Source organism: Camelina sativa, chromosome 5 (genome assembly GCF_030686135.1).
Source record: "Camelina sativa cultivar CO46 ecotype springtype chromosome 5, ASM3068613v1".
NCBI classification, from domain to species: Eukaryota; Viridiplantae; Streptophyta; class Magnoliopsida; order Brassicales; family Brassicaceae; genus Camelina; species Camelina sativa.
In genome coordinates, this window is record NC_141884.1 from 7,796,842 (window position 1) to 7,819,221 (window position 22,380).

Genomic DNA, 22,380 nt, shown 5'->3' on the forward strand with positions numbered 1-22,380 from the left:
TTTTTCATGGATATGCAATCTACCGAGTTAGGGTGACGACACAACAACAACAACATAATTTAAAATTTTAAGTTTCATCTTCTAATCAGAATCTCGATTATTCGCTGTGTACGTGCATTAGAAAAGCTAGACAATTTATACATATATTGGACTGTAAATAAAAAACTCTAGAATTGCGCTATACGCAACTTAAAATGTCGTTATACATGAAAAGCTTTTAAAATAAGATGTTGTGATGGGCACGCGCATCGCACTATATAATATTCCGACATGATTGAAGCTTAACAAGATAATATTTAGAACATTTCAGAATATGTAAGCAGTTTATCAAAAAGAAAATAACTAAACCCAAAGCGTTATTATCATTGAACTATTTCAACTTTGATTTGTTAATGATCTTTTGATGATTTAGAGGAAACCAGGTTGATAGGTTATGAGCTTGTGCCCAGACTATTCCTTTTAAGGTCAAAGAGATGTTAATAATTAAAAACAAACAATTCATTTGGGAGTTGAAAACCAAAGTCATCTATTGAGATAACATCAAAATTTATCCAACGAACAGTATCTATTTGACAGTGATGTCTTGGAATCGTCAAGTCAACATACTCACAAGTTTTCAATAATATCGTATTATATATAAATTTTCTCTTTTTTCACTTTGTTATACTACAAGAGTCCTCTTTTTACAATGCCGGCTATAATTAAAAAAAAAAACTTAATGTGCTAGTATTAATTACAACTAACCAACTAATTAGAATTTAATTTCTTTATAAAACTGATCTTCACCAACAGCTCATGGTCAATTCATTATATACGTCTCTCTCTTTCTAACTTTCACATAGACAAGACATTCTTCTTGTCCCAATACCATTGCAATTTGCAAAACAGCTCCCAAAAACCTTAGAAAATTCTGCAAAACCCACCAAACAAAGAAGGGAACACCAAGAGACACAACAAGCAGTCATCAAGACAACAAAGCAAAACCCTCTTCTTCTTTTTATTCAATCATTTCCATTTATATACACAAAACCTCAATCAAATACAGAGCCAGAACCCATTAAGAGAAGCTTTAATAAAAAGAAGTAGAGAAACAAGAAAATATGGTTTTCTCTGTTTCTCTATTTGCCTCTCTCGCACCATACGTAGTCTCAGCATTACTTCTCTTCCTTCTCCTAGAGCAACTCTCTTACCTTGTCAAGAAACGCAACCTCCCTGGCCCTCTCTTTGTCCCTCCGATCATCGGAAACGCCGTTGCACTAGTCCGTGACCCTACTTCCTTCTGGGACAAGCAATCCGCCGCCGCGGGAATCTCAGGCCTCTCCGCCAACTACCTCATCGGAAAATTCATCGTCTATATCAAAGACACTGAGCTGTCTCATCAAATCTTCGCAAACGTTCGTCCTGATGCCTTCCACCTTATCGGACATCCTTTTGGAAAGAAGCTCTTCGGTGAACACAACCTCATTTACATGTTCGGTGAAGATCACAAGTCCGTTCGCCGTCAGATCGCTCCTAACTTCACTCCCAAGGCACTCTCGACCTACTCTGCCGTCCAGCAATTAGTTATCCTCCGTCATCTACAGAGATGGGAGGAGAGTACCTCCGGAGGGTCTCGTCCGGTGTCGCTGCGACAACTTGTCCGTGAATTAAACCTCGAGACTTCACAGACGGTTTTCGTTGGAACTTACCTTGACAAGGAAGCAACAAACAGGTTCCGTACTGATTACAATCTGTTCAATCTCGGAGCTATGGCGCTCCCATTCGACCTCCCTGGCTTCGCGTTCAGTGAGGCTCGCCGGGCAGTAACGAGGCTAGTGGAGACCCTCGCCATTTGCGCCGGAAAATCAAAAGTGCGGATGGCTGCAGGAGAAAAACCAACATGCCTAATCGACTTCTGGATGCAGGCCATCGTCGAGGAGAATCCACCGCCGCCGCACTCCGGAGACGAAGATATCGGCGGTTTGCTCTTCGACTTTCTCTTTGCCGCGCAAGATGCATCCACGTCATCACTTCTCTGGGCAGTGACGCTTCTTGAGTCGGAGCCGGAAGTGCTTAACAGAGTAAGAGAGGAAGTGGCCAAGATCTGGTCGCCTGAGTCCAACGCGTTGATCACCATCGATCAGCTTGCGGAGATGAAATACACGTGCTCCGTGGCTCGTGAAGTGGTGAGATACAGGCCTCCGGCAACTATGGTCCCGCACGTCGCAGCTACAGACTTCCCTCTCACGGAATCGTACACTATCCCAAAAGGAGCAATTGTCTTACCTTCACTTTTTGACTCTTCGTTTCAAGGGTTTACTGAACCGGACAGGTTCGATCCTGACCGGTTTAGCGAGACAAGGCAAGAGGACCAGGTGTTCAAGCGCAACTTCCTAGCTTTTGGATGGGGGCCTCACCAATGCGTGGGGCAGCGTTACGCATTGAACCACTTGGTACTATTCATCGCAATGTTCTCGTCTTTGTTTGATTTCAAGAGGCTTCGATCGGACGGCTGCGATGACATTGTGTACTGCCCCACGATATCGCCCAAGGATGGGTGCACGGTGTTCTTGTCTAGACGCGTCGCAAAGTATCCCAACCTTTCTTTAATCTGAGTTGGATTTTTCTTTAAAATTTATTGGTGGTGTGTTGTCTATTGCTATGTGTCTCTTGAAGTGAGAAGACATGTCATTTGTTTTACTTTAACCTTGTCATCACCATATCTGCATGTGTTGTCTTTTTTTTTTTTTGTTTACTTCTTCTTTTATTTGTCTCAGTGAATCAGTGATGTTATAATTTCATATATTTACCACTCGTTAAGTTATCGCTTTTTCTTTTGAATTCTTCCCACTTATGTATTCGATCACTTTTTTTTTTTTCTTAAAGGATCTTCATCACTTATGTATTCGATCACTCCAGTTATATATCAGTAAAATCATTTTATTCAGAGTGGTTTCGTGCTACTTAACTAAAGTTGTTTGACTCCTTTTGTTGTTTTATACCATATCTCGCATTCACAACGATCAATCCCCACCCACCCATTGTAAACTCTAACTCACAGGATTTTAAAACGATACCGAATGAGACGTTTCCCTCTACGAGTTGGCCTGACGGAGACAAATCCAGGGTTTTGTCGAGCTATAATAACTTTTTTCACACCTGAAATCGTCTTTTGAGATGTGTTCATTTGTTAGTTAAGCAGTCCATCGGACGGACATGTCTCCCAAAAGATTTTTAATTTTTTTTTAAAGAACATATAAAATTTGTGACAGGCATTCACGGAAGAATATATATTACAGTTCCATACTTCCATTATATTAGCTACCGTGATACGACCCAAAAAGAGATAAAAATTTATGATTTCACAACTCCAAATGTCACTTTCTAACTTACAAAACAATATATACAACCGGGTAAGTACTAAGTTCAATACTTCGAACGTTATATAATAATGTAGTGTATATTTATTTAATTACTTTGAAACAACAAACTATATCTCCCAACGCTCTCACTGACAAAAAATTAATTAGACTACATCTGACCGACAATATATTTTTTTTTTGTTGGTAGTCAAAAACAAACAAATTGTACAATAAATTAATTGTGTATGCAGCAACACGTGCAAAGCGTGACCATTGAGCGGAGATAAATCCATCACCATAGCACAAATGAATGATTGGCATAGATGGTAGAACCTGCAGGATGTAATATACATATAGTAAATATTTACATATAAATATCAAAATATTTTTATATGTAAATATTTTTTTAATATATAAATATCAAAATATATATATATATATATATATATATATATTTTTTTTTACATATAAATATCAAAATATTAAAAAAAATATATATAAATCGGGCGAGTGAATCCCACACGCGGCGATTTTTCTCTCCCCCTCTTTCTGATTACAACCTCGTGCGCCGACGTCGGGTCCTCTGTCAATTCCGGTGATGGTGAGGACCCCCGGCCCATGCTTCTTCATTCGTGACTTGTTGCATCATCCCGGCGAAGCTGTTGGACGAAATCAAGGGAGCAGTGGAGAGGAGAAGCATCTGCAAGACGCTGACGGTAAGAGCTCTACCGGAGGTGTTGCTACGCGAAGTGGAAGAGGGAGATTCACGGCGAGGAACGAGAGAAAAGGGTAGATAGATCTGGAGATTGGAGATGCTGGAGGTTTCACCAGATCGGTTATGATAGGGAGGTAGTCTCCGATCCGGTGAAGCTAAGCTACCGTCGACGGTTTTCTTATCTACTCTCTGCTGCCTTTCTCTCTCTCACGACTGAGCATGGATCCTCCACGACAAATGACAGATCGGATCTCTTCCTCCTTCTCAAAATGGTTTTACGGTGGCGGGATGACAACATATCTTGGATCACCATCTCCGTTCGGTTACCGTCGTCTAGATTCACCGGAGGTCCTGTTCTGGTTGAGTATCCGCAATTATGGATGGCGGCTGCAAACGAGTTTTTCGTTTGTAGATTAGGGTTTCACGTAGTGCCGGTTTAATCTGGTTTGATGTAACCCGACCGGTTTTGTTTTTCCAACGGTTTAGTCCGGTTTGATGTAAATGAGTTGGACCTTTTGGGATTTCTGTATGGGCCTACTCCGGAAATAGTCCACTGGCATTATATTTTTATAAATTGAATACTTTTTAACAAAAAAAAAAAAAATATCAAAATATTTATGTGGTAATTTGAAAATTTAAATGAAAAAGCTCACATGCTTCATATAGCATCAAAATATCGGTTACTCTGTTATTTGTTGAAGATGGAAACCTCAGAACAAAATAGACACGTTGTAGTAATGGAAATCATCCGAGCGTTACAACTTTTTTTTTTTTTTTTTTTTTTTTCGAAAAAGAGCGTTACAAACTTACAATGTTTTGACTAGAAAAGATTGAGATTCTTTTCTCATGGTGATTTAAACTATATATTATGATGGATCATGGGTGATAAATTAATTCTAGCTCTAATTGATATACCGTTTGATCGTGAAGCTCATGAATTGGAAAGTAAGGATTCGTTAAATTAATTAACTGAGACGGATTGTGAATAATAATTGATATGATATTATACGGATTTCTGCTTGTCAATAAGTGACTCGTGGATACGCATTCATGCACAGGACAGTACAGTGCTAATGACCAAGACTTCGAACGAAAGGGCACGCATCCCAAATTGGAAAGAGGAAAAAAAATAAAAAAGAAGAAGTGGTAACGTAGTCTCAATAAGCAGCACAATTTTGCCAAACATACATCCAAAGCTCCGCTATTTAATAAAATATGAGTATATGACCTCTATCATATTACATTAAGTCATTTAACTAGTTTGGTTTTCATCATATACACCTAATTAATATTTCTTAATTTTGTTTACTCACACGTTTTTTCTTCTTTATAACATGATATCAGTAATAATGTGATCTTAAGTTCTTAACATCCATTTCATGGACGGAAACAAAAATTTGAATTTGACATATAACGCATGCATGCATGCATTTCGGCAGGATTGACACGAGAGCATAAAGCATATGATAAGATAAGAGAATATGGGTATATATAAACAAGTGTTTCGTCTCGATCGTCAGTTACGTTTCAACTAAAAACTTGCAATTTATAACCGCAGCTCTGTTGGATATGGGTTTCACCCAGCCTTAACAGGCTTTCCTGCAGGCCCATTATCAAAACAGTCAACCCAAAAACCCAAGAAGGTAAACCGGCTAAATCCTACTTGTCGGGCCGATCAAGCTCCTAGAAGGCCCAATTAAGACGGACAGCCCAATAAATGACGGCCCGGATAAGAACGATCGCCGACTTTACTTGAGGACAATCCCACATCGATCCCGAGGCAGAGAGGTGAAACGTCCCATCAGCTATAAATACCAGGGGATCAGCTTGCAAAGAAGGGCAAGTAACATCGGGCAAGAGTCAGGAGTAAATCCGATTCTAAGCTATAGTTCAGTTAGTCATTTTGAGAAGCACAATTCTCTGTAATTAGCCACCCGGCTTATAACGGTTATATTGTAATTCGACGATCTTTGACTATCTTAATAAAAGTCCTTTGTTTCACCCTTTCTATTATATCATCCTCGAGCTAGTAGCTATACTAGTTCAACATTTGGTGCGCATCCAGGGAAACAAACAAGGAAAGCTTTTGAAGAAAGTCCAACATCGACGAAGCACATTTCGAGCAATGGCAGAAAGAGAAACGACGGGCAGCGACGGCTATGTGGCGGACACGCCGGACCGCATCCAGCAGGCCCAAGAGGAGCTTCCAATACCGCCGACCCGGCCCCCGACAACGCCGAACGGCTCGATCGGAGAAGGCACCAGCGCCCTCGACATAGGAGCACTAATGCGAAGCATCCTGGAAAAAATCGACGCCCAAGACAGAAAGACAGAGGAACGATTCGCCACTCTCTCTAGCGTCTGTGCAAAACTACAAGAAAATGCCGAACATCCAGACGGCACCAATAGAGCCGATCCCAATAGCGCCGACCAGAACCAGAGCGGGGAATTGGCCGAACTCAAAAGTCAAATGAAGGATGTCACAAGCAAGTTCCACCAAGCAACCAGCGCGGCACCTGATGTAGACCATATGTTGGAGCAGTCCCAAAAAACTCCATTTACTGCGCGAATCCGTCATGTCGTCGTTCGCCCCGATTGCAAAATAAAGCACCTACCTCCGTATAAGGGAGATTCGGACCCAACTCACCATTTGACATCCTTCGAGATCGCAATTCATCGTTGCGAGTTTTCCCCGGAAGAGCTAGACGCTGGAAAGTGTCAGCTGTTCATCGAAAACCTGAGCGGCGACGCCCTCGGCTGGTTCTCCTCTTTGCCGCCTGACTCAATCGACAGCTTCCGTACACTCTCGCTAACCTTCTTGAAACAATACTCGATATTAGCCGTCCCCACCACGACAATCGCCGATCTCCACAATATCGAGCAAGGGGAACATGAGCCGTCGCGAACATTCATGGATAGGTTCAAAAAGATTGCCACACAGGTAAAAGCACCCCATAGCGTTTCGCTTGCAGCCCTTCACAAGGCCCTATGGTACGAATCAACGTTCCGAAAGGATCTCAAGTTGAACAGATTCCCAACTTTCCAAGATGCCCTCCATCGAGCAGGAGTCCACATTGAACTGGAAGAAGAAAAAGTCATCTACGACAAAAAACGTGCTTCTACCGGAATTCAAGTGCCAACCGGCAAAGCAAAAGAGGTATACCACGAACCTCGCCAACACCTCGACAAAGAGTACCTCGCGGACAGTAAGAAGCGCGGCGCAACGTACCTCGTCAATGACGCCCCGCCAACCCCCGCAGTCAGTTCGTCAGCTATAGTACCGACGACCCCACCAAAACGGGCAAGAGAAGAGCCTGACCATAACTTGTATTGCGAGTTACATGAATACACCGGACACTCTACGCAGTCTTGCAGACACTTACAAAACGCGTTGCTGGGCAAATACCTCAACGGCGAGGTCAAAGTGGAATTACGCCAGTACAAGAGTAATGCCCCGCGAGGCCGAGGTCGAGGACGCCATGGACATCAAGGACGAGGTCCAAATAACCATTTCAACAATGGACCAGCGCCGAATAACCAGCCCGCAGCTGGCAACCAGGTGGGAGGACAAGAAAACCAACCGGCTGACGCGCCACCACCTCCAGCCCGCCGTAGAATTAATGTCATAAGAGGAAGTCTACCGTACGACCCTAACTGGCCTCGCGCCTTATATCCCGTCCACGACGTCGAGAGAGCCGAACGCGATTGGTTGCCCGGCAGAACACCTATATGCCGATCGTACTCTCCGATCATGTTCGGAGAAGAGGACACTGCCGAGCATCGGACTTCGCCCACTGGACCTGTCGTTGTTGAAATAAACATCGGCGATTGCTTAGTCCCGGATGTGTTGGTCGATACAGGAAGCTCCGTTAACGTCATCTTCCGGAGAGCACTCCCGCAGATAAAAGTCGACCTGCACTTGACCATGCCCGAAGTACAAACCTTGACTGGTTTCGATGGATGCTCTCTTACCTCTTTAGGAACGGTCATGCTCCCAATGAGGGTCGGTGATACGGTTCACCTCTTTGACTTCGCAGTCGTCGACCGTCCAAGCGCGTATAATGCCATCCTTGGGACGCCTTGGCTCCATAAAATGAAAGCTGTGGTTTCCATCTACCATCAATGTGTCAAATTCCCAACGGAGTTCGGCACTTACACCCTCTACGCCGACCCAACAGCGACCCAATGGCCGCCCCGTCGCCGTGTTGACATGATAATGAGAGGATTGACAGCATGTAGAGATTCCGTGCGGTCAATCCGCGACTATGTAAAGGCCGGCACAGCTGCGGTCTGGCCAGTTAAAGTCCCACCCTTTGTACCTCCGATCACGTTCACAGCAAACGACTTGGCTGGAGTCAACTTCCCGCACAACGACCCTCTCGTCATCGAATTACACGTTGGAGAAAGCGAAGTAACAAGGATTATGATCGACACGGGAAGCTCCGTCAACGTAATCTTCCGGGATGTCCTCGACAAAATGGAGGTCAATAATAGAGAAATCAAACCATCGATCAGACCACTCACCGGGTTCGACGGAAATTACATGATGACGTCCGGCACAATCAAGTTGCCAATTTACGTATCCGGCATACCCTCGTGGCACAAGTTTGTTGTGGTCGACAAGCCGGCTGTTTATAACATCATTCTTGGATCCCCCTGGATTCACGACATGCAGGCCGTCCCATCCACTTATCATCAGTGTGTGAAGTTTCCCCTGTCCGGCCAGATATTCACAATCAAGGGTAATCAATCAGACGCTAGGAACTGTTTCGTGATCGAATGTAAGTTACGGAAGGCCGCTGATTTATAGCAATCACAGCAAGCGCTGGGCGCGCCGCCAGCACCTAGCCCCGAGGAAATTCCGAGTCACCACCTGCTCGACGAGGTCAATATCGACGAGAGTGACCCAAAGCGGTGCGTTGGGATCGGTGCTGATCTCGACCCGGCAATAAGAATCGAACTGGTCCAATTCTTGAAGGATAACGCTTCCACCTTTGCCTGGTCTTTTGACGATATGGTTGGAATCAGCATGGACGTCACAAGTCATGAACTTAACGTCGATCCCACTTATAAACCCGTCAAGCAGAAGCGGCGGAAACTCGGACCCGAACGGTCTAAAGCGGTAAATGACGAGGTCAAAAAATTGTTAGATGCTGGGTCAATCATGGAGGTTAAGTATCCTGAGTGGCTAGCAAACCCGGTGGTGGTTAAAAAGAAAAATGGGAAGAACAGAGTCTGCATCGACTTCACGGATCTCAATAAAGCCTGCCCCAAGGATAGCTACCCGCTACCACATATAGAGAGGCTCGTCGAGGCCACGGCGGGCAACGCATTGCTCTCCTTCATGGATGCCTTCTCAGGATATAACCAAATCTTGATGCACACCGACGACCGCGAAAAAACCGCCTTTATCACAGATCAAGGCACGTTCTGCTACAAAGTAATACCGTTCGGTTTGAAAAACGCGGGAGCCACCTATCAACGTCTTGTCAATAAGATGTTTGCAGACCAATTAGGAATAACTATGGAGGTGTACATCGACGACATGTTAGTCAAATCCGCAAACGCAAACGATCACGTCGAGCACCTGCGAAAGTGTTTTCAAACCCTGAATAAGTATAACATGAAACTCAACCCGGCAAAATGCTCATTCGGTGTGACGTCAGGAGAATTTCTAGGGTATATCGTCACGAAAAGGGGAATAGAGGCAAACCCGAAGCAAATAAAAGCCATACTCGACATGCCCTCGCAGCGAAACAAGCGCGAAGTCCAACGCCTGACCGGCAGGATAGCAGCTTTAAACCGATTCATTTCACGGTCAACCGATAAAAGCTTGCCGTTCTACCAATTGCTGCGATCGACGAACAAAGCGTACGAATGGACCGCCGAATGCGAGCAGGCGTTCGTCGAGTTAAAAACTTATTTAACCACCCCTCCCATACTTTCAAAGCCTGAGGAAGGAGAAAAGCTTTACCTATATATCGCCGTTTCGGGATCGGCAGTTAGCGGAGTATTAGTCAGAGACGACCGAGGCGAACAAAAGCCAATCTTCTACGTCAGCAAGACCCTCGACGGGGCTGAGTTGCGTTATCCGAACCTGGAAAAAATAGCATACGCCGTGGTAACTTCAGCTCGCAAGCTCAGACCCTATTTCCAATCACATACAATCGCGGTCCTGACGAACCAACCTCTGCGGCAAATTCTGCATAGCCCGGGACAATCAGGTCGCATGGCGAAGTGGGCAGTCGAATTAAGTGAGTACGATATCGAATATCTGGACCGAACTTGCATGAAGTCTCAAGTATTGGCAGATTTCATTGTCGAGCTGCCCCAACATTTCACCTCTCCTAGCTCAAGCGAAGAGAACTGGTATTTGTACGTCGACGGAGCCTCATCGCAGCATGGTTCAGGAATTGGGATTCGCTTAACATCCCCAACCGGAGAGGTTGTTGAGCAGTCGTTCCGTCTCAACTTCAACGCAACAAACAGTGAGTCAGAGTATGAAGCTTTACTTGCCGGAATGCGGCTTGCAGCAGGGATCGGCGTAAAAAGGCTTCATGCCTACTGCGATTCCCAGCTCGTCGCAAACCAATACAATGGAGAGTACGGTACCAAATGCGGCCGCATGGACGCATATTTAACGATAGTAAAGGAGCTAGCAAAGGGTTTCGACCATTTCATGATCGACAAGATACCTCGAAGCGCCAACGCACCCGCAGACGCCCTGGCCGTCTTAGCATCAACCTCAGACCCGGACCTACGTCGGGTAATCCCAGTCGAGAGTATCTCAGTAAGTAGCATCGACTCTGGGGCTCAAGTTAACATCATATCTGCCGACCCGGCGGAACATGCCGACCTTGACGATGAGGCACAACCTAACCATGAGGCCAAGCTCGCCGCCGAACCCGCGGACTGGCGCCAAGAAATACTTCAGTACATCAGTGAAGGAGTAATCCCGGCAGATAAATGGCAGTCCCGACGCCTTAAAAAGAAGGCGGCACAGTACGTTATAGTCGAGGGACGCCTTTACCGTTGGAGCGCGGCCGGCATATTACTACATTGCATCTCGACAGAAGAAGCCCAGCGAGTAATGCAGGAAACACACGAAGGAGCCGGAGGAAACCACTCCGGTGGACACGCCTTAGCACTAAAAATCAGGAAACATGGAATATACTGGCCGACTATGGTCAGTGACTGCGAGCAGTTCGCCGTGAAGTGTGAAAAATGTCAGAGACTTGCATCCGATATACACGCCCCGGCAGAATTACTCTCAACAACAACAGCGCCGTATCCGTTTATGAGATGGGCAATGGATATCGTCGGACCACTACCCGCGTCACACGGCAAAAAGTTCCTTCTTATATTGACTGACTACTTCACCAAGTGGGTTGAGGCTGATTCCTATAAGAAAATCCAAGCGAATGAGGTCCAAAACTTTGTCTGGAAAAATATAATATGCCGACACGGATTACCCTACGAAATCGTAACAGATAACGGATCGCAGTTTATATCCAAAAAATTCGATGATTTCTGCGCAAGTTGGCGTATCCGGCTCAGTAAATCAACCCCGAGGTACCCTCAAGGCAACGGTCAGGCTGAGGCGACCAATAAGACTATCTTAAGTGGCTTAAAAAAGCGGCTTGAAGAAAAGAAAGGCCTCTGGGCTGACGAGCTAGACGGCGTGCTATGGTCCCACCGAACAACTCCGCGAAGAGCATCAGGACAAACACCATTCTCGCTAGCTTATGGCCTGTAAGCAATGGCGCCAGCCGAAGTAAGCGTCGGCAGTTTACGCCAGACCATGTTAGTCAAGAACACCGAGCTAAACAACGAAATGCTCTATGACAGCCTCGACGAGATCGAAGAACTACGAGATCGCGCCTTGCTCCGAATTCAAAATTACCAGCAGGCGGCAGCTCGTCATTATAACAAAAAGGTCAACCTGCGATCCTTCAGCGAGGGAGATCTCGTTCTACGCAAGGTGTTCGAAAACACCGCCGAGCTCAACGCTGGTAAGCTCGGCGCAAAATGGGAAGGGCCGTACCAAGTATCCAAAATTGTTCGCCCGGGAGTTTACGAACTAGTTACCATGTCCGGCGAAGCTATTCCGCGATCCTGGAACGCCGGCAACCTTAAGCGCTACTTCTATTAAGAAATTTGTGTATTACGCATATTAAATTTCTATTTCCATCTAGGAGTATTCAGTATCTGTGTAACTTGAACTACGATCGGCTTGATCCTTTTTTTTTAAAAGGCGCAGCCACAACTTATGAATGCAATTTTCTGTGAAAATCCCCGCGTTCCTTTTTATTAAGCATATTGTCTTGCAAAATTCGACAAATATCATACAGGCAACAAAGAAAACAAAAAAATACACACCCAAACAGGGTCGGCAATTTGGCCAGTCGTGACGATTAAACAAAATAATAAAAAATAGCACTCCACGCGAGGTGCAGATCGTAAGCCGAGCTCCAACCATTGCTCGCAAATAAACTAAGGCCGATAAGCGAAATAAGCCGCCACCAGCGCGCAACCTCTTCGGTTCCAAGGTAGGGAATAAGCCGAGCTTTAATACGCGAATCCAACGCTTCTCGCTCCCAAAATCTGACAGTCACATCCTGCAAAAGCAGACACAAAAAAAAAACGGTTCCGAACAAAGACTTTCGGCTCGACACAATAAGATGAGAGACGTCTCACTGTCGAGAATAACCCAAACATAACATAAACACCCGAAAATAAAACCCGCCAAGCAAGTAAAGCGTTCAACAAAAAAAATAACACCAACCGTAATACAAAAGTTCCGAGAATAATACGTAACCCAACACACGGGTACCAAAAAAAAGAAAAAAAAAAAAGGGGGAACGGTTCATCAACCGGTAAAGACATATAATACGCCGAGCACCCTCAGCGACTCTCACGGACTCTACGGCTGTAGGCACGAACTCGATCACGGAGCCAGAAAGGCATCACACGAAACTTCCCGAACCCAAATCGCTCCCAATCCTCTGGCCCAGCCTCCAATTTCCGCATCCCCATCTCGAGGTCCATAATCTGCTTGACCAGAAACTAATGCCGGCGACGGTAGGCCCGGTGCTGAATCTCGATCTACCAGTAACAAGAAAGAAAATGGAAAGCAAAGTAGTTAGAAGGTCGAAATTAGATAATAGAAAGCGCAACATGACGAACTAACCGTCCTAAACCAGCCAACCGCCAAACGCCTTTCGTCAGGACTCAAGGACTGAAGGAACTCCACCGGAATCTCAGCAACACCCGGCACGAAGTTCCGCGGCAGTGGCCGAAACGGTGGTGACGCCGCAGCAACGGATGGGCTTCTCCACGGAAAGAACAGATCATGAGGACCAGCTTCAACAAATCGACCCGACCCATCACTAGGCTGAGCCGGATCCACACGAACTGGCGACGGAGAACGGCCAGTTCGAGGACGACCGAAAACAATCCGTTCACTGCGATTCACCGGAACCCATTCCCCCGAGTCATCGGAGTTACTCATGATCGAAGCAGAGAAGGAGGAAGGAGAGTATGAAGCAAGGAAAGATTGTCAGCAAACTGAAATAAAGAAAAGACGAAGAGAACGTTGCGTGACCCACTTTCGCCCACCCACGCCTCCCTTTATATATAGCAAAGACAGGACAGAAGTGAAGCGACACGACGGTTAACTAGAAAACCATCAACTTTACCGCATTTAATGCACCTCCCTCCCCAGCCAACCGTCGCCTCGCAATAAAAATCGCGCCACACGCAACATACGCATGCGGTAATGATGAGAAACGCCTTGGAAAAGCAATTCACCATTTAAACCAAGCAATTAATACAGCGAAGCCGAAGGGTCCAAGAGTTGCAGCCACTTAGCATATTAACTCCCCAGCTCGTCAAAAAAGGGGGGGACTTTGGCAAATCCTAACTCTGCCTAAGTCTCGCCCCAGCTCGTCAAAAAGGGGGGACTATGGCAAATCCTAACTTTGCCTAAGTCTCGCCTCAGCTCGTCAAAAAGGGGGGGGGACTTTGGCAAATCCTAACTTTGCCTAAGTCTCGCCCCAGCTCGTCAAAAAGGGGGGGGACTATGGCAAATCCTAACTTTGCCTAAGTCTCGCCTCAGCTCGTCAAAAAGGGGGGGGACTATGGCAAATCCTAACTTTGCCTAAGTCTCGCCCGAGCTCGTCAAAAAGGGGGGGACTATGGCAAATCCTAACTTTGCCTAAAGTCTCGCCCCAGCTCGTAAAAAAAAACACGTAATAAACCGCAAGGACAGAACGTCGCAAACTTAGAATCATTACCATCATTCACAAACAAAAGGGAGGGGGAATTAATACACCACCCCCAAAGTATTCAAGTCATACTAAAAAAAAAACGGAGATGCAAAATATAAATAAGTCTTAAACGATAAGAGCCACAAACGGCATAGTTCCAAAGCCTCGCAGGGCTTATTCCGGCACAATTTCGCCCTCGCCTTCAGAGGCGATGACTGGAGCAGGGGCTAGTGGATCCCTCACGCCTGCATCACTGACAAGCCCAGCAATTTGAACGCTACGACCTTCAATCCCTTCGGAAATCGGAGCCACAGCAGCATCCGCCAAAGCGAGGCCAGTCACAATGTCCAGTTCCGGCGTTTCCTGTCTCACCGCCTGTGTCTCAGCATTGGGAGCATGTTCTTCAGTGTCGGGCAGATCGGGTTCCGCAACCTCGGCAGTAGCAGACGGCATGTTCGAACCATACTCGTCAAAATCGACGATCTCATCATAGCCAGGAATACGCCGAGGATTAGCCGCAACACGCTCAGCGGTTGGAGTCACCACGTACCCATCGTTGACAAGCGGGGTGATCTCAATGCCATCCACAACATTATCCCAAAATGCCGAGCCGTCAGTGACAAATCGGACCACCTTCGTAGGAACTGGACAACCATCAGCCACAAGGTTCTCAACCTGCTTTAGGATACCATTCGCCTGAGCCTTCATCATCATTGGGTTAAAAGCCCGCCTCACGTCCCAGATATGCTGACGATTTTGGTCCGACCGTTCGCGGTAGAAATCCCTCACCTCGCGACGAATTTCCTCGGCTCTCTTCTCGACCGCAGCCTTCAGTTGATGATCATAATCTTCAGCAGCCCGTCTGACGGAAGTTTCCAGGCGAGTGATGTCGGCACAAGAACGTTCCAAGGACCCCTGCAGTTGGCGATTCTCCTCCTTCAGACGATCAAACTCCCGCCAAACCTTAGTCGATTCAGATCGATACTTGCCGACCTGGTTCTGGCAATCCTTTAGTCCAGCCTCAGCAAAAGCAGTCTCACGTTCGGCAGCCTTCAGCCTGCGCTCGTAGCGACAAACCATCGAATACACCGAGCTTGCCGACTGAGGCAAAACCAAATAAAGTAAAAAAAAAAAAAAAAAAAATAATAATAATAATAATAAAACAATAATAATAATAATATATATATATATAGAGAAGAGAGGATGAACCTGGAGATGATGCCGAGCCCATTCGTCGAATGCATCATCCTCCTTCAAGTCCCCCTCAGAGCGATCACCCGACACTTTGGAGACCTCACGAATGAGAGCACCACATTCCCGTTTGTCAGAAAGGAAAGGAGTGTCCTTCGCATAGCGGAAGTTATGAAAATACGAAGGCTGGACGCCTTTATCCTTTGGGTCTAGCGAGGAGGTCCTAGGCTTTTTAAACGCAACGACCGCATCAGAACCAGCCGGAGCCTCTTTGCGCTTGCCAGAATCCCCCGTCGGGTCAGGCAAATTTTTCGAGGAAGAGCGATCTTTTTCAACCGTGAGATCGATAGGAACGATATCCTTATCCCGCCGAGCAGCCTCACTGTTTTTCCCCTTTTCTCGCGATGCCTTGTTACCATCTGAAGATCGGCCACCCGAGGTACCCCCAACGCGAGAACCCTGAATAGATGATTGATCGGCCAGACTCTTCTTCAGCGCCAACTGCAGTTCCTTCTCTTCTGCAGCGTTCTTCTTCTTCGAGACCGGCTTGCCGGAGTATTTGGGAACACCCAGTTTCACCATCCCTGCTTGACTCACACCTCCTGTCATCGTAAACCAGGATCCTCAATAAAATATAAATGACAAACTGGTCGAACCAAAACCGGCAAGCACAACAAAGCAATACCTTTCGATGGTTTCCTGCCCCTAGTTAGGTCTAGCTGCAGAATAGTCCTCCAGTCAAGCACCGTTTGCCTCCTTAGAAGATCATGAACCTCAAAGAAATCAGGAGTTGGCGGATCAGCAGACTTATCAACCAAATCTGAGGATCATCAAAAATAAAGACAGTTAGCAATCCAAAACGGGAGCAAAAGGAAAAGGATAATGGATCACCCAAGAAACTACCAGGGGACAAATTCCACTCAGTCTTATAACCTATTGACACATCCTCTACCAAGGCATCATCAACTTTAGCATAGAAGTATCTGTTCAGCCAAGTATGGGTTTTTGACGGCGGATGGTCCATCAGCTTATATCCCGGCGTGGCACTAGCATACCAAATGCCGTTAAAACCCTTCTGCCTAGTAAAACGCATCATATCCTCAACAAAGAAGGCGGTCAATTTGACCCCGCATTGGTCAGCAAGGTGCTTAAGACCAATCATGTTGCGAATAGTGTGGACGGTAAGCTGCGTAATAGCAATCTGACGATGCCAACAATACTCCATCATGAAGGCTGGAATCGGAAAGCGGAGACCGCCCTTAGTAAAAAACGGTTCATATAAACTGATAAACCCATCAGGGCACTTAAATACACGCTCCTCAGAAGTCGGACATACAACAGAAACGCGCAGGGGGGAATTACAGAAGTCAATCATCACGCAGAGAGAGTCGGCATCACAAAGTGACCTTCCCGAATCAAAAGGCGCATCCGGGTAGTCAGTCCCTTCGCCAATCTCGATCTCATCCTCGAGAGACACGTTATTGGACGAGTGGCCAGATCTGGCTTCGCCACGGGAGCAAGGCGAATCGGGATAGCCAGATCTGTCAGGACTAAAATTGCCTGCCTCAGGTTTGACTGGAGTTCCAGAAGGGGCAAGGAATCCCAGATCAACTTCGAGTGTCGGAGAGTGGCCCGACGATTCTACTTTTCTACTTCGCCTGCGAAGCCTAGATGAATATGCTGAAACTCCGGAATCGGACGAATCGGCAGCCTGCATCGACGGACCGGCCTCAGAGGAACCCGTAGGCGAACGCTCGTTCAAAAACTCCTCACAAGAACCCGACATTGAATTCAAATCGACAATTACAACAACAAACCCGATCGGGAGAAAGTATAAGTTACACTAAAAATCTAAAAGATAACTAGGGAAGAAGATAAAAAAAAAGAAAAAGAGAAAGGTTCCAACAAAAGAGAGAGAAGGGTTACCTCGGTTTTTGCGACTGGAGAAGAACTGAAGAGGGCACCCCAAGAAGTCTACTTTTATAAGCTGCGGGAAAAGAAACCGTTAAAGTAACAATGGGTGCGAAACGATGCAACCCTAGGAAACGACGTTCCAATTTCCCTCTCCACGACAGAGTATAAAAGACTGGGCCAACGTTCTGATAACGAGCCAGACTTAATATTTCCCGAACAAGCTCATTGGCTCAAGGCTGACCACAATGAACTAAGGGGGGGACAATTGTTGGATATGGGTTTCACCCAGCCTTAACAGGCTTTCCTGCAGGCCCATTATCGAAACAGTCAACCCAAAAACCCAAGAAGGCAAACCGGCTAAATCCTACTTGTCGGGCCGATCAAGCTCCTAGAAGGCCCAATTAAGACGGACAGCCCAATAAATGACGGCCCGGATAAGAACGATCGCCGACTTTACTTGAGGACAATCCCACATCGATCCCGAGGCAGAGAGGTGAAACGTCCCATCAGCTATAAATACCAGGGGATCAGCTTGCAGAGAAGGGCAAGTAACATCGGGCAAGAGTCAGGAGTAAATCCGATTCTAAGCTATAGTTCAGTTAGTCATTTTGAGAAGCACAATTCTCTGTAATTAGCCACCCGGCTTATAACGGTTATATTGTAATTCGACGATCTTTGACTATCTTAATAAAAGTCCTTTGTTTCACCCTTTCTATTATATCATCCTCGAGCTAGTAGCTATACTAGTGAATCTAGACGATGGTAACATAAACCCTTTCTATTATCTTGGATCACCATATAACCGTTATAAGCCGGTAACATAACAAAGGACGGTAACATAACAAAGGACTTTCCGAGGTGTACATCGACGACATGTTAGTCAAATCCGCAAACGCAAACGATCACGTCGAGCACCTGCGAAAGTGTTTTCAAACCCTGAATAAGTATAACATGAAACTCAACCCGGCAAAATGCTCATTCGGTGTGACGTCAGGAGAATTTCTAGGGTATATCGTCACCAAAAGGGGAATAGAGGCAAACCTGAAGCAAATAAAAGCCATACTCGACATGCCCTCGCCGCGAAACAAGCGCGAAGTCCAACGCCTGACCGGCAGGATAGCAGCTTTAAACCGATTCATTTCACGGTCAACCGATAAAAGCTTGCCGTTCTACCAATTGCTGCGATCGACGAACAAAGCGTACGAATGGACCGCCGAATGCGAGCAGGCGTTCGTCGAGTTAAAAACTTATTTAACCACCCCTCCCATACTTTCAAAGCCTGAGGAAGGAGAAAAGCTTTACCTATATATCGCTGTTTCGGGATCGGCAGTTAGCGGAGTATTAGTCAGAGACGACCGAGGCGAACAAAAGCCAATCTTCTACGTCAGCAAGACCCTCGACGGGGCTGAGTTGCGTTATCCGAACCTGGAAAAAATAGCATACGCCGTGGTAACTTCAGCTTGCAAGCTCAGACCCTATTTCCAATCACATACAATCGCGGTCCTGACGAACCAACCTCTGCGGCAAATTCTGCATAGCCCAGGACAATCAGGTCGCATGGCGAAGTGGGCAGTCGAATTAAGTGAGTACGATATCGAATATCTGGGCCGAACTTGCATGAAGTCTCAAGTATTGGCAGATTTCATTGTCGAGCTGCCCCAACATTTCACCTCTCCTAGCTCAAGCGAAGAGAACTGGTATTTGTACGTCGACGGAGCCTCATCGCAGCATGGTTCAGGAATTGGGATTCGCTTAACATCCCCAACCGGAGAGGTTGTTGAGCAGTCGTTCCGTCTCAACTTCAACGCAACAAACAATGAGTCAGAGTATGAAGCTTTACTTGCCGGAATGCGGCTTGCAGCAGGGATCGGCGTAAAAAGGCTTCATGCCTACTGCGATTCCCAGCTCGTCGCAAACCAATACAATGGAGAGTACGGTACCAAATGCGGCCGCATGGACGCATATTTAAAGATAGTAAAGGAGCTAGCAAAGGGTTTCGACCATTTCATGATCGACAAGATACCTCGAAGCGCCAACGCACCCGCAGACGCCCTGGCCGTCTTAGCATCAACCTCAGACCCGGACCTACGTCGGGTAATCCCAGTCGAGAGTATCTCAGTAAGTAGCATCGACTCTGGGGCTCAAGTTAACATCATATCTGCCGACCCGGCGGAACATGCCGACCTTGACGATGAGGCACAACCTAACCATGAGGCCAAGCTCGCCGCCGAACCCGCGGACTGGCGCCAAGAAATACTTCAGTACATCAGTGAAGGAGTAATCCCGGCAGATAAATGGCAGTCCCGACGCCTTAAAAAGAAGGTGGCACAGTACGTTATAGTCGAGGGACGCCTTTACCGTTGGAGCGCGGCCGGCATATTACTACATTGCATCTCGACAGAAGAAGCCCAGCGAGTAATGCAGGAAACACACGAAGGAGCCGGAGGAAACAACTCTGGTGGACACGCCTTAGCACTAAAAATCAGGAAACATGGAATATACTGGCCGACTATGGTCAGTGACTACGAGCAGTTCGCCGTGAAGTGTGAAAAATGTCAGAGACATGCATCCGATATACACGCCCCGGCAGAATTACTCTCAACAACAACAGCGCCGTATCCGTTTATGAGATGGGCAATGGATATCGTCGGACCACTACCCGCGTCACACGGCAAAAAGTTCCTTCTTATATTGACTGACTACTTCACCAAGTGGGTTAAGGCTGATTCCTATAAGAAAATCCAAGCGAATGAGGTCCAAAACTTTGTCTGGAAAAATATAATATGCCGACACGGATTACCCTACGAAATCGTAACAGATAACGGATCGCAGTTTATATCCAAAAAATTCGATGATTTCTGTGCAAGTTGGCGTATCCGGCTTAGTAAATCAACCCCGAGGTACCCTCAAGGCAACGGTCAGGCTGAGGCGACCAATAAGACTATCTTAAGTGGCTTAAAAAAGCGGCTCAAAGAAAAGAAAGGCCTCTGGGCCGACGAGCTAGACGGCGTGCTATGGTCCCACCGAACAACTCCGCGAAGAGCATCAGGACAAACACCATTCTCGCTAGCTTATGGCCTGGAAGCAATGGCGCCAGCCGAAGTAAGCGTAGGCAGTTTACGCCAGACCATGTTAGTCAAGAACACCGAGCTAAACGACGAAATGCTCTATGACAGCCTCGACGAGATCGAAGAACTACGAGATCGCGCCTTGCTCCGAATTCAGAATTACCAGCAGGCGGCAGCTCGTCATTATAACAAAAAGGTCAACCTGCGATCCTTCAGCGAGGGAGACCTCGTTCTACGCAAGGTGTTCGAAAACACCGCCGAGCTCAACGATGGTAAGCTCTGCGCAAAATGGGAAGGGCCGTACCAAGTATCCAAAATTGTTCGCCCGGGAGTTTATGAACTAGTTACCATGTCCGGCGAAGCTATTCCGCGATCTTGGAACGCCGGCAACCTTAAGCGCTACTTCTATTAAGAAATTTGTGTATTACGCATATTATATTTCTATTTCCATCTAGGAGTATTCAGTATCTGTGTAACTTGAACTACGATCGGCTTTATCCTTTTAAAAAAAAAAAAAAAAAGGGTACGTAGGCAACCTGAAAAGGCGCAGCCACAACTTATGAATGCAATTTTCTGTGAAAATCCCCGCGTTCCTTTTTATTAAGCATATTGTCTTGCAAAATTCGACAAATATCATACAGGCAACAAAGAAAACAAAAAAATACACACCCAAACAGGGTCGGCAATTTGGCCAGTCGTGAGGATTAAACAAAATAATAAAAAATAGCACTCCACGCGAGGTGCAGATCGTAAGCCGAGCTCCAACCATTTCTCGCAAATAAACCAAGGCCGATAAGCGAAATAAGCCGCCACCAGCGCGCAACCTCTTCGGTTCCAAGGTAGGGAATAAGCCGAGCTTTAATACGCGAATCCAACGCTTCTCGCTCCCAAAATCTGACAGTCACATCCTGCAAAAGCAGACACAAAAAAAACGGTTCCGAACAAAGACTTTCGGCTCGACACAATAAGATGAGAGACGTCTCACTGTCGAGAATAACCCAAACATAACATAAACACCCGAAAATAAAACCCGCCAAGCGGGTAAAGCGTTCAACAAAAAAAATAACACCAACCGTAAAAGTTCCGAGAATAATACGTAACCCAACACACGGGTACCAAAAAAAAAAAAAAGGGGGAACGGTTCATCAACCGGTAAAGACATATAATACGCCGAGCACCCTCAGCGACTCTCACGGACTCTACGGCTGTAGGCACGAACTCGATCACGGAGCCAGAAAGGCATCACACGAAACTTCCCGAACCCAAATCGCTCCCAATCCTCTGGCCCAGCCTCCAATTTCCGCATCCCCATCTCGAGGTCCATAATCTGCTTGACCAGAAACTCATGCCGGCGACGGTAGGCCCGGTGCTGAATCTCGATCTACCAGTAACAAGAAAGAAAAAAAAAAAAAAAGCAAAGTAGTTAGAAGGTCGAAATTAGATAATAGAAAGCGCAACATGACGAACTAACCGTCCTAAACCAGCCAACCGCCAAACGCCTTTCGTCAGGACTCAAGGACTGAAGGAACTCCACCGGAATCTCAGCAACACCCTGCACGAAGTTCCGCGGCAGTGGCCGAAACGGTGGTGACGCCGCAGCAACGGATGGGCTTCTCCACGGAAAGAACAGATCATGAGGACCAGCTTCAACAAATCGACCCGACCCATCACTAGGCTGAGCCGGATCGACACGAACTGGCGACGGAGAACGGCCAGTTCGAGGACGACCGAAAACAATCCGTTCACTGCGATTCACCGGAACCCATTCCCCCGAGTCATCGGAGCTACTCATGATCGAAGCAGAGAAGGAGGAAGGAGAGTATGAAGCAAGGAAAGATTGTCAGCAAACTGAAATAAAGAAAAGACGAAGAGAACGTTGCGTG

At 46.4% G+C, this 22,380-nt stretch overlaps 4 protein-coding genes across 4 annotated transcripts; 2 read left to right on the plus strand and 2 right to left on the minus strand.

Annotated features, from left to right (window-relative positions):
* Positions 1–815: 815 nt before the first annotated feature.
* Positions 816–2,803, plus strand: LOC104786110 (cytochrome P450 710A1). The gene has a single exon (XM_010511441.3). The coding sequence runs from the start codon at positions 1,101–1,103 to the stop codon at positions 2,592–2,594; it is 1,494 nt and encodes a 497-aa protein (XP_010509743.1). The 5' UTR covers positions 816–1,100; the 3' UTR covers positions 2,595–2,803.
* Positions 2,804–11,815: 9,012 nt separating this feature from the next.
* On the plus strand, positions 11,816–12,208 carry LOC147943378 (uncharacterized). The gene has a single exon (XM_087512221.1). It carries the CDS (start codon positions 11,816–11,818, stop codon positions 12,206–12,208), a length of 393 nt encoding a protein of 130 aa, XP_087368347.1.
* Positions 12,209–14,498: 2,290 nt separating this feature from the next.
* On the minus strand, positions 14,499–17,301 carry LOC147943379 (uncharacterized). The gene is made up of 4 exons (XM_087512222.1): positions 16,419–17,301; positions 16,201–16,335; positions 15,534–16,117; positions 14,499–15,425 (listed from the first exon to the last, which is right to left on the minus strand). The coding sequence occupies exons 1-4, from the start codon at positions 17,299–17,301 to the stop codon at positions 14,499–14,501; spliced, it is 2,529 nt and encodes an 842-aa protein (XP_087368348.1).
* Positions 17,302–21,677: 4,376 nt separating this feature from the next.
* Positions 21,678–22,289, minus strand: LOC147943380 (uncharacterized). The gene is made up of 2 exons (XM_087512223.1): positions 21,969–22,289; positions 21,678–21,878 (listed from the first exon to the last, which is right to left on the minus strand). The coding sequence occupies exons 1-2, from the start codon at positions 22,287–22,289 to the stop codon at positions 21,678–21,680; spliced, it is 522 nt and encodes a 173-aa protein (XP_087368349.1).
* Between the last annotated feature and the right edge of the window lie 91 nt (positions 22,290–22,380).

What these genes read in the sequence shown, in the direction of transcription:
- LOC104786110 (XM_010511441.3), top strand. Translation starts at nt 1,101, where the DNA reads ATGGTTTTCTCTGTTTCTCTATTTGCCTCTCTCGCACCATACGTAGTC.
- LOC147943378 (XM_087512221.1), top strand. Translation starts at nt 11,816, where the DNA reads ATGGCGCCAGCCGAAGTAAGCGTCGGCAGTTTACGCCAGACCATGTTA.
- LOC147943379 (XM_087512222.1), bottom strand. Translation starts at nt 17,301, where the DNA reads ATGTCGGGTTCTTGTGAGGAGTTTTTGAACGAGCGTTCGCCTACGGGT. An exon ending in TGAGTGGAATTTGTCCCCTG is followed by an intron (nt 16,336 to 16,418) that starts GTAGTTTCTTGG and finishes GATGATCCTCAG; the next exon opens with ATTTGGTTGATAAGTCTGCT. An exon ending in GGGCTCGGCATCATCTCCAG is followed by an intron (nt 15,426 to 15,533) that starts GTTCATCCTCTC and finishes GTTTTGCCTCAG; the next exon opens with TCGGCAAGCTCGGTGTATTC.
- LOC147943380 (XM_087512223.1), bottom strand. Translation starts at nt 22,289, where the DNA reads ATGAGTAGCTCCGATGACTCGGGGGAATGGGTTCCGGTGAATCGCAGT. An exon ending in CGGTTGGCTGGTTTAGGACG is followed by an intron (nt 21,879 to 21,968) that starts GTTAGTTCGTCA and finishes TGTTACTGGTAG; the next exon opens with ATCGAGATTCAGCACCGGGC.